The 15,315-nt window shown below is 58.3% G+C and overlaps 1 protein-coding gene across 13 annotated transcripts in view; it reads right to left on the minus strand.

Annotated features, from left to right (window-relative positions):
• Positions 1–15,315, minus strand: part of AGPAT5 (1-acylglycerol-3-phosphate O-acyltransferase 5) — a 62,133-nt gene that overhangs the window by 19,180 nt on the left and 27,638 nt on the right. For 11 of the 13 annotated variants that reach the window (XM_081082584.1, XM_081082577.1, XM_081082581.1 and 8 more), the window contains exons 6-8: positions 12,998–13,159; positions 9,438–9,561; positions 7,572–7,779 (exon numbers count right to left, since the gene is read on the minus strand). In XM_081082584.1, coding sequence (XP_080938710.1) covers positions 7,572–7,779; positions 9,438–9,561; positions 12,998–13,159 — 494 coding nt within the window. Of the gene's footprint in view, positions 1–5,643; positions 7,780–9,437; positions 9,562–12,997; positions 13,160–15,315 lie in introns of those variants that run through there. The other 2 variants (XM_081082574.1, XM_081082585.1) reach the window with 2 other exon arrangements.

Below are 15,315 nucleotides of genomic sequence, written 5' to 3' on the forward strand. Positions count from 1 at the left end.
CTCAGTGGGGGCTGCTTTTCTGTTTGTTCGTTTTTAAGTAATTTATACTCTCTTTAAAAAATATGTTTTTAATATATTTTTATTGATTTCAGAAAGAGGCAGGGAGAGGAGAAACATCCATGATGAGAGAGAATCGTTGACAGGCTGCCTCCTGCACACCCCACCCTGGGGATGGAGCCTGCAACCTGGGCACGTGCCCCGGCAGGAATCGAACCGTGACCTCCTAGTTCCTAGGTCCAGGCAATGCGTGGCAGCATCTCCTTCTGGGACAGCTCTGCGGCCCTGGCGCACCTTCTCCAGGTCAGAGACTCAGTGGTCCCAGCTGTAGAGTGGGAGCAGCGACCCTACTTTACAAAGTTGTGTGGATGAAATGAACCTGAGATGTCTGCTGCTGCTATCACTAAAGTGCAGCTCAAGGAAAGCCCAGTTTCTCCCTGAAATTAGGAGCCGTGGCCTGTCCCCACCTGGGGTGTGGGCTGCAGGTGTCACCTGGGCAGACGTGGCCCCATGGGTGGCAGAGCTCTGGGAATGTGAGGAAGTGGCCGCTGGGGTCACAGCCAGTCCGAGGGCTGCTCCACAGCCAGGGCAGAAGCCCCAGCCACGGGCTGGACACCACTGAGCAGCCAGGCGGGCGCGTGGTTCCCACGGGCTGCCAGAGGCAGGGCAGGGCTCGGACCGCGAGGAGCGCAGGCAGTGGCGGGTGGTGTGTGTCCCCAGGAGGCCGTCCTGCGGGGTGGGAGCAGGGACTCGGGTGCGGCAGATGGCCCTCTGTCCGGCGTCTCTGGGAGCGTCAAGGCGTGGACTCGAGTTGTCCTTCTGGTGACCTCACCACATCCTGTCCTCTGCTGAGGCGTGTCTCTGGAGGAGGTGGCCACCAGCAGGTGGCAGAGGCCGGGTTTGCTGCTCACTCTCCTTTCCACAGGCCGGACTTGAAGTCCCTGCTCTTCACCCCAAAGTTGAATGACACTCCACGGCCCACGGGGGATACGGGGAGAAGGTAACATTTAACTCTGAAGCCAAAGGTGTTGCTCCAGCCGCCTACTTCTTTTTAGTTGGATTTATCGGGGTGACACTGGTTAATGAAGTCACATAGGCTCCAGGCATGCGGTTCTATAACACGTTGTGTGTTCACCACCCCAGGTCAGCCTCCTCCATCTCCGCTTATGCCCTTTTGCCCGCTCCCTCCTGTCTGTTATTAGACGGCTCTTCTCTTACAGGGGTGGTTTCTCGAGAAAAGGGCTTTCATCCTTTAAACCTGGAATTTTTCTTTTTAAAAAAATATATTTTAGTTTATTTCAGAAAGAAAGGGAGAGGGAGAGAGAGAAACATCAATGATGAGAGAGAACCATGGATTGGTTGCCTCCCGCACGCCTCACACTGGGGATCATCGAGTCCGCAACCAGGCATGTGTCCTGACTGGGAGTCGAACCATGACCTCCTGGTTCACAGGTCAACGCTCAACCACTGAGCCACACTGGCCAGGCTCCCCTTAGAATTGAAGGGCCAGCTTTCCCCTGGGCGTGGCCTGGAGAAGTGGGGTGATGGAGGTGGAGCAGGGCTGTGGAGTCGGAACAGCAGTTCCAGGGTGCCTGCCACCTTCCGGGGGGAGCTCCAAGGTCCTCCCTCCCCAAGCCCAACAAGGACCTGGACAACAGGGGCAGCAGGGGCGGGGTTGGGTCCTGTGGGTGGGGTCCCCTGCAGAGTGGGGCGGGGTCTTGGTCAGGCTCCCACACTTGTTTCCTCCCTCTCTGGGCCTGAAGGGCAAAGGTCAGGCTTCTCGGAAGGCCCAGTGGGGTCGGACAATGAGATGATGAGATTTTGACCTTCGTGGTGGGACACTTGGGGACTCCCATCCGCCTCCCGGCCTCCTGGCCTGGGTGTGAGGCCTGAGTGACAGGAAATGAGAAAGGCCTGCTATTCTTCAGGGGCTTTCCCGCGAACAAGGACATGGCTGATGCTTGGAGAGCGGTGCCCCTGTGTACGCAGAGCACTTTAATTAAAGGCGCGGTGCCGCCCCGGCCGAGCTGATGGGGAGCACGCGTGACCGTGCACACGGGTGGCTTCTGTACGGTGTGAGGAGCGGGACGGGGCACGTACGGGAGTTAAGGAGCACGGGAGAGTCACTTGCATCAAGGCTTCAGGGAGGTCGCCCAGATCCTGGGCTCAACATTGAAGATGCAGAGAGAGGAATTCAGCATCGTCCGAGAAATCCTTACCATAGATGGTAAATGAGTCAATGAACAGTTTGATACTTTAGAGCAGGGGTCCTCAAACTATGGCCCGCGGGCCACATGCAAATACAAATATTTTATTTGTTCCCCTTTGGTTTTTTTACTTCAAAGTAAGATATGTGCAGTGTGCATAGGAATTTGTTCATAGTTTTTTTTTAAACTACAGTCCAGCCCTCCAACGGTCTGAGGGACAGTGAACTGGCCCCCTGTTTAAAAAGTCTGAGGACCCCTGCTTTAGAGAGAGGAAGGGAAAGGGAGAGAAATATCCATTGGTGCCTCCCACGCACCTCTCTCCGGGGATGGAGCCCGAAACCCAGGCATGTGCCCTGGAACAGGAATCGACTGGCAACCTTTCGTGCTTGGGGTGACGCCCAGCTGAGCCACACCCGCCAGGACGTAGGCCTGCATTTTTACATAGATCTGCATGTACACACACGTTTCAGCTACATGGAATCAGCTTCATCTGCCATATGGTTTTATGCTGTGCTTCCAACAACCACATCAGGATCTGGTCATTGGAGTTCAAACTGGCCGAGGTCCCAGAGACCAGGTTCTCACCTGGTCTCCACCTGTGGGCACAGCGACCAGGGCTGTGACTGATACGGAGCCGCCTTCAGAGAAGACGACTACACAAAACACCAGCGCCCGGGCTCCCGTTTGTGAACTCGGGAACCCTAAGAAAAACAGCAACAAGCCGAGCACAGCGTGAGGCAGCGCACGGCGCCGGCCGGAGCCAGCAGGTCTCGGGTTGAGTCAGCGTCAGGTGCTGTTTCCTGGCCGTGCGGCCTTGCCTCCACCAGCAGTTGCGGGTGACCCTATCCACTCATAACTTTCCTACCACATGTTAAATGTTGAATAAATACTATTAAAAGCTGTTCATGTTTTCAAATAATCTGACTTCAGACTGCACAGTTAAAACAACTGACTTAGGCCTCCCATGGATGTTTAACCCGGCGTGGCGATGACAGGACAGGTACAGCCTTAGGCAGGCACCTCCTGGGTGAGGCTAGCCATGCTGTGCGCCCACCCTGTCACCCGGGAGACCAGGTCTGTGCAGTACAAATACGCAGGGTTGGGCAAAAGTAGGCTTACAGCTGCATGGACGGTGACCCCAAGGCCATAAAGCGACTGTAGTAACATAACCTGCACGTCTTTCCCAACAACTGTAAGCCGACTGCCCACCCAGTACTGCCAGACACGACGAATTACCTTTGCCAGCAGCCACACTATGACGCGCACACAGGTGGAATCATGTCAGTAACTCATTGAGCAGAAGAGATCCCTATTGTCACAGATGTCCTCAATGTCCAGATGATAAACTGCTGCACGTTCTGTTTTGGACTAATCCTTACAAACCTTGTGCAGCGGACACCAAGAGCACATTTCACAATTCGAGGGCCCTGGAGCCCTGGGACTGAGCCACCCCCAGGGCAGTGCGGTGAGAAGGCGGGGCCACTCACACATCTAAAAGGCAAACTGGGGCCGGGCAGTGCCCGCGCTGGGGCCAGGGCTGTCGGAAGCCGATGATGGCAGCGGAGAGGACCAGGGAGTGGGCTTGCCTGGAGAGGGGGAGCGTATCTGACCGGTCCCGGTGCATCAGGCCCGGGGCTGGGAGGTGCGGGAAACGCAGTGCGGGAAAGCCTGCGGTCCGGGCTCCGGGCGGAAGCGACCCACAGCCCCTAACGGGTGCCCCACCCTCGGCCTGGCCTTTTGCGCATGCACGGCCTCAAGGCCAAGCCCGGTTGAGGACCCATCGCTGATTTTATGTCTGACTGGAGCCACCGTCAGTAATAAACCGGACCAGGAAATGAGTGGCACCTCGGGGGGAGCGCCGAGGAGGAGGGGCCTCGCCATGGGCTAGTCCTGACCGGAACCCTTTACTGGAGAAGAGAGGAACCAAAGGACTTCCAGACCTACATGGGCCGCCCACGGCAGGCGATAGGGAGAGGGGGACGGCTGGGAGGAGCGGGGAGGGGGGAACGGGAGGTGCCTCCAATGCTGTCAACCATAAAAATACATTTAAAATGAAATAAAGCTCTTTACTCATCTCAACTTCTAGAAACAGAGGGCGGAGATGCAGGGACCGACAGCACCGACCACGCACAGGTGAGGCACACGGGCAGAGCTCGCACGGATTCCACAGACTTTACTCCCTGTCACAGCGTCACGTGCCAAGTGAAACCGACAGCCCAGACACCTAAGCACATGACAGCGCCGGTGCCGGCGGAGCCAGCTGGCGGCCACATGGGCGAGGATTTGCGCTGATTTACAATGAAAGACATGGGTGGGATGAAGTCCTAGCGCAGCCATGCAGCCACCCAGCGTGAGACTGGGATTCCCTGGGGGGGGGGGGGGGCGGGGGTGAGCGGAGGGGTCCTGCCATCGTCTCACGCAGAATGGTGGGGACGCTTCTGAGAACCTCAGACACCCAGCCTCTGGAACGGGGCAGCTCCACTCAGGTGCACACCTTGCTCCATCCTCACCACAGTCCTATGGGGTAGGTGCCACTCTTGTCATTGCCTTTACAATTAGGGAAACTGAGGCACAGAGCTTGGGAACCGACTCCAGGTCACTGCATTGGCCAAGGGCAGAGGAGTCACACTCCAGCGGCCTAGCCCCGGGACCCCCGGCCACCCCTCCCCCGACAGGTGAGACTCGGGAGCGGAAGGGACTGTGAAGGTGACGCCGTCTGAGCCACAAGAAGCTCGGTTTTGAGAGGCGGTGCTGTCAGTGACGTGGCCCGACGTGCCCGCAGCCTCCAGCTCACCTCACGGCGCTCCGTGCACGCTGGCCGCTCCCCAGCCCAGCACCCCAAGCCTAGCAGCCCCTGCCAAGGCCGACCTGTACCTGGACCACACACCTGTCCCCCCAAGGACAGACCCTCGCCTTCTCAGGTGTGATCTGGGTGTGTCTGGCAGGTACTGTGCGTTGTCCGTACGTGATGGGCAAGTTTTTCATACGTTTCGCTCGTATTTTTTGAATGGTCCATCTAATCAGACCACCTTATTGACAGACTATTCAGCGAATGTGATTTGAAGCCACGTAACACTGCAGAGGAAAGAGTAAAACTCACGCCCTCGAGACTGGGTGCCACGCCCAGTGGAAGGGAACCCGGGAAAGGAGACAAGCAGCGAATCCTTGCTGTGGACTCACCGGGATGGGTCGGGGACTGGCCACCGCCGCGTTGGGCACGCTCAGTGAGGTTGTCAAGCAAGGAGTTATATCACTACCAATACACTGCTTCACAGCTGAGTGATTCATGTCTTTTTCCTTAAACTTGCTCGACACTTTAAAAATATATAGTTTTATGCATTCAGGAGGCAGGGCCAGCGGGAAGCCTGTTCATGGAACGGAAGACAGCGGGGAATTTCTGGGTCTCGGAAGGTCAAACAGCACACACGTGAGACAGCGAAAGGTTTATTTTCTTTTACTTTCACCCGAACACACCCATCTCTGAAGAACGTAAAGGCATGACATCGAACCGAGGGGTAAATTAACAACAGGACCCAAAGCGAGTGATATTATGTGAAGAGGTTTCCAAGTCGAGGCAGGCTCTTCACTTTAGAAAATAATAATTCAGGTCATTTCAACACACATTAAAAAGAAACTTCTAATTTTCCAAACATTTTGATACAAATTTTTTAACAAGTATTTTACAGGCCCTTTGTGAGAAGAATATAAGGATAGTCATAAAAACAGAATGTCTAAGTGATCTTACGCAGTTCGCTTTGCCTTCTTAAAGTCCATTACAATCAATGCAATTCTTAAATTGTAAACTGCTTCTTAGAATTTAGATTCAGAGCATAACCAGCACATTGCCGGCAGTTACACAACCTACAGCAGTTTGCTCTGGTCAGAAGCAGGTCTAATGTTAAGACTTTAAAAAGCACGTAACAAAGGCAGAGCCGAGTTCCACTTTACAGGTCAGAAAGGTTGCAATTTGGTCTGAGAACACTTTCAGAGGTTTCCCCGACCCCGTCACGCCCAGGCCGGCGCTCCCAGGCGAGGCCCAGGGCCCGAGGGGGCTCACCCCCTTCTGGAGAGCCAGGCAGGACTCCCCGCGACCACTGTGGTCAGCAGTCCCTCGAGATGGGCTGGTGGGCGCAGCAACAGCCACGGGCCAACCCCCCAGCAGGAGCAGAGCCCCCGCCTTAGGGACCAACAGGCATCACGCTTGACGATGACCCAGAAACAGAGCAGGTCGCACGTCAAGAGTCCGTGACAGGAACCCTGAGACCAGGCACCTGACACGCAGCTCGTGGTCGAGGGGACAGAGGGCTGCGACCTGTCACGCTGAGGCTGACGTGCCCAGCAGGCCCGTGGGTGACGCCAGGCCTCACTGGCTCGAGGGCGGACGTCCTGGCGGGACTGCGATGCCCCAGCAGGGCTGGAGTGGGGGACGACCCGCCACACACGCTCCCTGGCAGCTCCGTGGGAGCCACGAGCACCTGGCTGGCCACACAGAGGATCGCCACGGGATGGCAACGCGATGTGGGGTAAATGCTCTAAACCCAGAGTGACCGGAGAAGGCACAGGCAGGTCAGCCAGCAGACGAGGCTCCAGCACCTTGAGCGCTGGGACGCGGGTCCCCCAGGAGCGCCACGGTCGTCTTAAATAGGAAGGAAGGAGCCTTAAGGCTTGCGGGTGCATATGGCACAGGTGCTACCAGTGCGGAGAGCTCGGCTGGAGTCTGCAGAGCGCCAGGCAGTGCAAGTCCTGCCACCACGTAACGGCGCCGACTCTCGTACTGTCCACTACCCTTGTATGGCGTGCAGTGTGCACATGAGGCTGTTTCAACAAACGTCAGAAATGAGTTACTTTGCAACTATAAAGTGAAACCAGCCGGGAAGCAGGTACTCACGAGAGGGCGTGGCTTGCCCGTCTGCCTCTCCCTCGGTCCTTCAGTCCACTTCCCTTCACTGACTTGGAGGAAGTTACGCAGGAAGAAAAACGTTACGGAGCTGCAAGGTTCTCAATACTTTAGTGACCAGACTTTGGACCAGTCAAGTTGTAAAAACTGGAAATAACACAATCAGTGAAACATACTGCGAATGCTCGCGAGTGCCGCCACCGAGTGACGCACAGTGACGAGCCCCACAGCCCCGCTGAGCTGGCCTGGCTCCCGACAGCGCCCAGGGCAGCAGCGAGCCCGCGCCCCCCCAGAGCCCAGCACCGATGCCCGAGCCCCTGCATCTGCCAGATCACCTGCCCCCCAGCTCTGGTGAGAGATTCTATTGTGCCCAACACTCAGTCAACAAGCTTTATTTACACTCTGACTACACTCACGAACAGCCATGACCACGCAGCGCCCCGGCCTGGGGTCTACGCTTTGATACTGACCCATAGGCAGCCGAGCAGGGTCCCGTAGAGCCACGTCTTCACGTACAGCTTCCTCCCGGCCTCGGTGGCCAGCATGCCCGCGGTCAAGCCGCTCAGGACCAGCAGTGACGGCAGCGTCTTCCTGAGGCTCAGCTTAGAGCTGACACTTTCCCCGGGAAACCGGTTCCTTCTGTCCGGATCCGGCGAGTCATAGAACTCGATCAGTAACCTGCGGCCGGGGCAGGAGAGGTTCACGTTCAGTTCCAGCCATTGCCGCCTCCCGTCCACAAGTCCCGCTCGGCCCGGGTGTGGGCTGGAGTCACAGGTGCTCGTAGATGAAGGGGGCCCAGCAACAGGGTTTCCCTGCAGCCCCCGACTTTGGAAAGAGCCCAGTGTGTACTCCATTCCTCCATCATGGTGGGGACGCTTTTGTTTTATAGCCTTGAGGTCTTCCTTCCGTGTTGCCAGGCCCTGGCTCAGGCCTGGGGGGATACGCCCTGTTTTCTCCATCTCCCCCAACTTCCCTCCCTCCCCCAGGCCCCCCACCAAAAGCCACACGCAGAGTCTCATTCCATGGAATCAGAAAAGCCGCCCAAAGGGAAAATCGTATCGTTAATTCGTTCTCCATCTTATTTTAGAAATGCGAGTGTTAATGGAGGGACATACTCAACATAAAAAATGTCCAACACAATAGTACAAAAAGGGGAAGTCTGCCCTGGCTGGTTTGGCCCAGTGGATAGAGTCGGCCTGTGCACTGAAGGGGCCCGGGTTCAATTCCCAGTCAGGCCACAGCCCCGGTTATGGGCTCGATTCCCAGCAGGGGGCGTGCAGGAGGCAGCCGATCCATGATTCTCTCTCATCACTGATGTTTCTCTCTCTCTTCCCCTTCCTCTCTGAAATCAATATCTATCTATCTATCTATCTACCTACCTATAGATAGATAGATAGATAGATAGATAATTTTTTTTCTCAAGAAGAGCTCTGTGGTCCTCGCTTTAGAAACGTGTGGCATCCGACACCACGTCCTCCCCGGCGCCTGGCGGCCAGGCCCGCTCCTGAGGCGGCGGCACGACCTCTCTACGCAGGCCTCACCCAGAAGGGCCCAAACACACCTGTGCCTTCCAGGTAACCCTCGCCACGCTCAACGCTCTTGTCTGTCCCGTGTCATTCGGATGGACAAACACAGGGTCAATCCCAGAAACTGTTTAGGCCCCAAAAGACATTTTGGTCGGGAAATGCCCTGCCCCCCCTTCCAGGGAAGGCCGGCATCGCTCCAGCGGCTCACACAGCCTCCCCCTCGGCCTGGGCGGCAGACCAGGAGGCTCACCGCCGGCCGTGCCTTTTCCGAGGAAACTGACACCTGACCACGGAGTCGTCTGCAAACACAGGAGGGGCCCTCTCACAGGGACGTCCCGTCCAGTAGGAACGCAGACGTGCTGGACCGGCCCTGGGCTGACCCCAGGAGCTCGCAGGGGACACACCACGTCTGGTCCAGCTGTTTAGGGAGCTGACATCAGGTTGTGAGAAATACACCTCTGATTTATCTTTGTAGAAAAGAAACAGCATGTGGCCAGGGGCTGTTGAAGTGGCCGATAGCAGTGTCCCAGGAAGATTCCTCCAGACAAAGGGAGGTGGAGGCCACTAGAGAAGGCCCAGCCCAAATTTTTAAATAACCAATGGGAGGCAGCAAGACCTGGGCGACCTATAGGAAATAGGTGACAAATAGCACTCAGCCAATGAGGAACCGGGGGAGGGACTACATGAACCAGCTGTGACCGCAGGTCTCATTTGGGACCTTCTGCTTCCTGGTCCGCCCCCTGGGATTCGGACTGAGGGCCTGGCTCACAGGGAGGCACAGCCTCTGAAGGCTGAGCCACTGCCACTCACTTGTCCTTTATTTCGAACCGTTCGTGCAGCCACCTCCTCATGAAGTCGCGTTCCCCCGGGACGTCCTTCTTGTCGATGCGAGCAACGTGGATATGGATTTTCGGACAATCTTTGCAGAGAAATTCTAACAAAAACCAAAAGTATTTCATTTTTTTAGTCTAGAATTCATGGTTATACAAAGTAATGAAAATGAAGCAAAAAAAAAAAGTTTAAAAATAAAGAGTACAGATTCCTTAACAAAGGGTTAAAGGCTAAGCCCCACCGCTGACCCCCGGGACCTGCCGCCAGCCTAGGGGCAGGAAGGAGCTGGACCTGCTGCAGGTGCACCTGCCCGAGCGGCCCCTGCTGCCGGCACCATCACACCCAGAGGTCACCCTCCCAAGGCCAGTCCGCGCCCACCCACTGGGAGACCACCCGGGGGAGGGGTGTGCCTGGTTCGCTCGCCAAAGCACGGGGCCCATCGGGCACTTCTTCCCGGGGTGGATCCCTGGTCCCTGCCCCGCACCTGAGCCTCCCTCCTGTCCGGAGGCCCTGTTCCGGCCCCACGCCTTGCTCTGGCTTCTGCTTGGCTGGCCTGCTCTCCCGGCCCCGCCTGGCACCAGCCCTTACACAACTCCCGCTCCTGGGAACATGTCAGTTCCTCGAGAACAAGCAACCCTCCTGGGAGACTTCAGGGACAACTAGGCTCCCTGGGGGAAGCCAGTGCGAGGCTGAGACCTTTCACTTCCAGCTGAGATGTGGTCCTGCTGGTTCTGATCAGCGGGCTCCCACCCCATAGCCCACAGCCCACAGCCCCCACAGCCCACAGCCCCCACCGCCCCCAGCCCCCAGACCCCACAGCCCCCAGACCCCACAGCCCACAGCCCCCAACCCCCACAGCCCACAGCCACCCACCGCCCACAGCCCCCACCGCCACCCACAGCCCACAGCCCACAGCCACCCACCGCCCATAGCCCCCACCGCCCACAGCCACCCCACAGCCACCCATAGCCCACAGCCCACAGCCCCACCACCCACAGCCCCCAGCCACCCACAGCCCCCAGCCCACAGCCCCCACCGCCCACAGCCACCCACAGCCCACAGTCCCCAGCCCCCACCACCCAGCCACCCCACAGCCCCCACCGCCCCCACCGCCCCCAGTCCCCACCGCCCCCACAGCCCCCACCGCCCCCACAGCCACCAGCCCACAGCCCCCACCGCCCACAGCCCACAGCCACCAGCCCACAGCCCCCACCGCCCCCCAGCCCCCAGCCGGAGGCTCCAGCCCTCCGCACAGAGGTACAGCCTCTACCCTCTTGGAACCCACCCACCCCTTCCTTGCCAAGTCAATCCTCTCCCCTCTGTCCTTTATTTCTGGCGTCCACCTCAGTAGCATGCAGCTTTTCAGGCATCAAAAGTCACCTTATTTCTTACAGACTTCCAAGAGTGAACTGGCTTGGATGGCAAACATGAGAAAGTTCTACAACAGGGAAGATTCATCTTTCAATACTTTGGTCTTAACCTTCCTCAGGTTCTACCTTTCAATTGCACCCACGTGGACCCTGGGCAGGTCAGCCGCGTGGGCCGCTGTGAGGAGCCCGGGAGCCCGGGTGCAGCCTCGCCCCATGTGCACCGTGTGAACGAGCACACGCCCCTCCCCCTCGCCTCGCCTCTGGTTTGCACGGCTCCTCCGTGAGGAGGCAGACAGTGCACCGTCCCCGTCACCCCGACTGCAGCGCGGGGGCGGCTGCGGGGGCCCTGCCCTCGTGGGAGGTGAGGCTGGGCCAGGTGATGCGGGCGAGGGGGGAGGCCCAGCACTGGAAAGGATGCTGACGCTCCCGGGGCTGAGGCGTCCCTAAGGGACAGTGCACCCTGGGTCCCTCCACCTGCTCCTCACCAGCCAGTGTGGGCAGTCTGCGCCCGGAGGGAGGGTGTGCGGGGGCCGAGGCCCGAGGCACCAGCCAGGCCCGTGGTGAGGCCTTGTCGGCGGGACCTCGAGCACCAGGTGAGGGACAGGCCGTGACACCCACACTGTGACCCTGGACACACCGCCGGCCTGTGCCTGGGATGGCGGCCGAGCAGACGGTGAAAGAACAGCGTCTCCCTGTCACCGTGAACTTGCACTTTTCTCATTATGAATGTGGCTGGCACTTTTCCTGCGAACACTCTGTCCTCAGCCTGTGCCCTCTTCCTGGGCACGGCTCCCGCTGCAGCCGGCAGGCCCACTCCACACACCAAGGAGCAGGCCTTCCTCCCGAGCTGAGCAGGGGTGTCTTCCCATCTGTGTCCGTCCTGTCTGCCAGGTCAGGCTGGTGTCATTCCTGCAGAGCCGTCCGTCACAGACAGAAAGCAGGGGTTCTGCTCTCCCCACGGCTACGGGTGAGTCCGCGAGCCACCTTCTCAAACACAGGACAGTCTGTGACGAAGCCAGCGGCTCGGCCAGCTGCCCGTAGGAGTAGCAGTGGTGGGAGGGCGGGTATGCATCCTGTGGACACTGCCCAGCCACTGAGTTCTCACCCCCAGGGTCACAGGCCCCGAGGGACCAATGAAAGCAGCACTTTACAATGGTTATTGTGACTGTGGGGATTCCACTTGGTTTCCATAAAAGTAAAAACAGGTTTAATCCTATTTTTAAACACTGTCTGATACACTAATGACAACACTGTCGAACTAAATGTCTGTATGTTTTCAATGTAACAACAGGTCAACGGCTCCTTTAGTGGTTGAAAAGGTCTCTGGGACGGGCGCGGGGACCTGCTGGATGGGGCAGGTGGACATGGGGCAGGTGGACAGCTTTCATGTTCAACTGCTTCATGTGTAACATGTTCCCCATGTCCCAATGAAAATGAAAACCCCCAGCCTCCTATGTTCCCGTCCCCTGGCTGAAGGCAAAGGTGAGGGCCATCACGTGATTCGGGGTGACGGCTCAGGTTTCCTGACGACCGCGACCAGCTCTCCCACTCCGCCCCCGCCTCTCCCCACGCCTCCCCCCAGGCCTCCCTGCTCCTCTCGGTGCCTTCTGCACATACAGCGAGCACGGGCTTTCTTTTCATTTACAAGAGACCCTGTGAGAGGCACTCGGACGAGCATATGGGTGCCACGCCAGACGGTGGCCACGGCGAGGCGCAGGCCCGCCCCAGCTCCCGGCTCCTGTCAGCGCAGTGGATGCTGACAAGGTGACCCGGCCACGCATTCCTCGCCTGCTCCATGCAGACTTCCCCAGCAGTCAGAGGGTCTCAGTTGTTTCACTAAAGATCTGCTCACGGAACATTCTACTTTCTCTGTCACACCCAACAGTCACAGCTCAGCGACCTGAGAACTTAGTGTGTTGAAAGAAAGGTCACACTTAGCTTTCTTGTTAGTGACCCTACTTCAGAAACACTGTATGCAAATGCATGCAGATGACAGCCCCGCCCCCTGTGGGGACTTTGGGTGGAAAGAGGCTGAGTTCCTGACAAGGGGCTTGTCTACAGGACCAACTGAGAAACACCAGGCCTCGCGGGACTCCTGGCATCCACGCCGTCACAGACGAATGTGGAATCCTGGAGAAACACAGGACACGGGACTGACTACAGACTCACCGACCATGGACGGCGCCTCTTTCCGCTGCCCCTTGTCATCCACGGTCCCTTCGAAGGCCACAGTGACGTCGTAGACGGCATCTAAGTAGTTCTTCATGGAGTCGAAGGCGATGTGCGTGGCCTTCACGCGCGGCGTCAGCACATGCTTCAACACGGGCAGGCCTGGGAAAGAGCACTCGTGTGGCTGCGGCTCAGGCACACCCCTCGCAGACCTGCCCGCCATCAAAGGTCGAGAGACAGACGAAGCCACGCAGGCCACGCCCTCACATGTGCTGCACTTGGGGATGGGAACGTGCCCGCACGTGACGATGTTTAAGTCACAGCAGCACCTGTGCGAGCGAGACCCATGGCCTTGGGGGCTCAGGGCCCGAGAGGGGCCCTCCACCTGGTGACCTCCTCACTGGGAGGCAGGCGGGGCGGGGGGGCCTCCACCTGGTGACCTCCTCACTGGGCGGCAGATGGGGGGGCGCCCTGGCCGGCCTCACGGCTCCAGGCCCGATCCCCACCAGCACCTGACTGGCCGCTTGGGAGGCACCCGCCTGGGACTCGGGTTTCTGGTGCCCTTTTCCAGGAAGCTGAGATCTAGCACACAATCCAGAACTCACCTTTAAAGCCACAGTTCAGTGATTTTCCTATTCAAAGGGCTGCACAACCATCAGCACCAGCAAACCCCAGGCCATTTCCTCACCCAGACCCATCCCAGGGCCAGGCCCCTGCTTTGGGCCTCGACAGCTCTGCCTGCAGAGCATGTCAGAGCTGGAATCCTATGGTGTGGACATCTGTGACTGGCATCCTTCACGCACTCAGACCCGGGGCCGCCCGCGGTGGCCGCCTCAGGGCCCCGCTCCTCTGCAGCTGAACGACAGCGCACGTGTGGACAGCACGTTTCCATCTCCGCCGACACTATAGGCCCTGGTGGCTTCCGCCCTTGGCTACTGTGCAGAATGGTGCTACACACATGTATGTCCACTACATCCACTACATACGAACGCCGCACGTACGTGCACCAGTAACATTTTGTATGAACATAGGATTTTAATTCTCTCGGGTATATTTCATCATTTTTTAAAAGCTTCTTTGTAAAAAACCTTCTTTATCTGAGAAACATTGCAATTTAATAATAATCAGGTAGCTATCAGTGCTCCCACAAGCGCTAAGAACCCTGCTCCCTCCTGTGCCTACAGCTGCCCTCTCCCGGTGAGATGTTCCCGGACAGTGTCATCAGGAGCAGCTCTCCGCTCCCCACCCGGGGAGCCCATCAGGGGGGCCGCCCAGCCCAGAGGAGCGGAGGAGGGGGGCCGCCCAGCACTGAGGAGCAGGGAAGAGGAGGGGGGCCGCCCAGCACAGAGGAGTGGAGGAGAGGAAGGGGGGCCGCCCAGCACAGAGGAGCGGAGGAGAGGAGGGGGGCCGCCCAGCACAGAGGAGCGGAGGAGAGGAGGGGGGCCGCCCAGCACAGAGGAGCAGGGAAGAGGAGGGGGGCCGCCCAGCACAGAGGAGTGGAGGAGAGGAAGGGGGGCCGCCCAGCACAGAGGAGTGGAGGAGAGGAAGGGGGGCCGCCCAGCACAGAGGAGTGGAGGAGAGGAAGGGGGGCCGCCCAGCATAGAGGAGTGGAGGAGAGGAAGGGGGGCCGCCCAGCATAGAGGAGCAGGGAAGAGGAGGGGGGGCCGCCCAGCACAGAGGAGCGGAGGAGGAGCAGCTGCCCAGCCGGGCCTGGAGGAATGCTGGCAATGCAAAGGCTGTGGGAACAGCAGAGGTTCCCACACCACGTGGCCCCAGGGCAGAGCCGCTCCCTCTATTCAAACTTAAAGCGCAAGTCTGACTGTGGCCAGCTAGGGAGCGTTCCTTCGCCAGCGACATCGGTCACTACCTCCTTCCTTGCGCTGGCACCCACTTCTCACCGGCTGCTCTGCCTTGGCCGCAGGTGTGCAGGCCAGAGCACGCTCAACCGGCTGCACAGCCAGGTCCCACCGAGCCCCCATGTTGCTCAGCAAGAACAAGTGATTAGGAGTCCAAGTGAGTAGGCAGCTAAGGACAAAGAAGTAATATTTCCAAAAAATGCATTGTAATAAAGCTTTGTGATGAATGATTAAGAAACACCCACCACTTCCCGGCAGGTGTGGCTCAGTGGTTGAGCGTTGTATGAACCAGGAGGTCACGGTTCAATTCCGGTCGTGGCACATGCCAGGGTGCAGGCTCCATCCCCAGTGGGGGGTGTGCAGGGGGCAGCCGATCCATGATTCTCTCTCATCACGGATGTTTCTATATCTCCCTCTCCCTCTCTCCCCCTTCCTCTCTGAAATCAATAAAAAACATTAAAA

This window comes from Myotis nattereri (genome assembly GCF_964212035.1).
Source record: "Myotis nattereri genome assembly, chromosome: 2".
In the NCBI taxonomy this organism is placed as follows: Eukaryota; Metazoa; Chordata; class Mammalia; order Chiroptera; family Vespertilionidae; genus Myotis; species Myotis nattereri.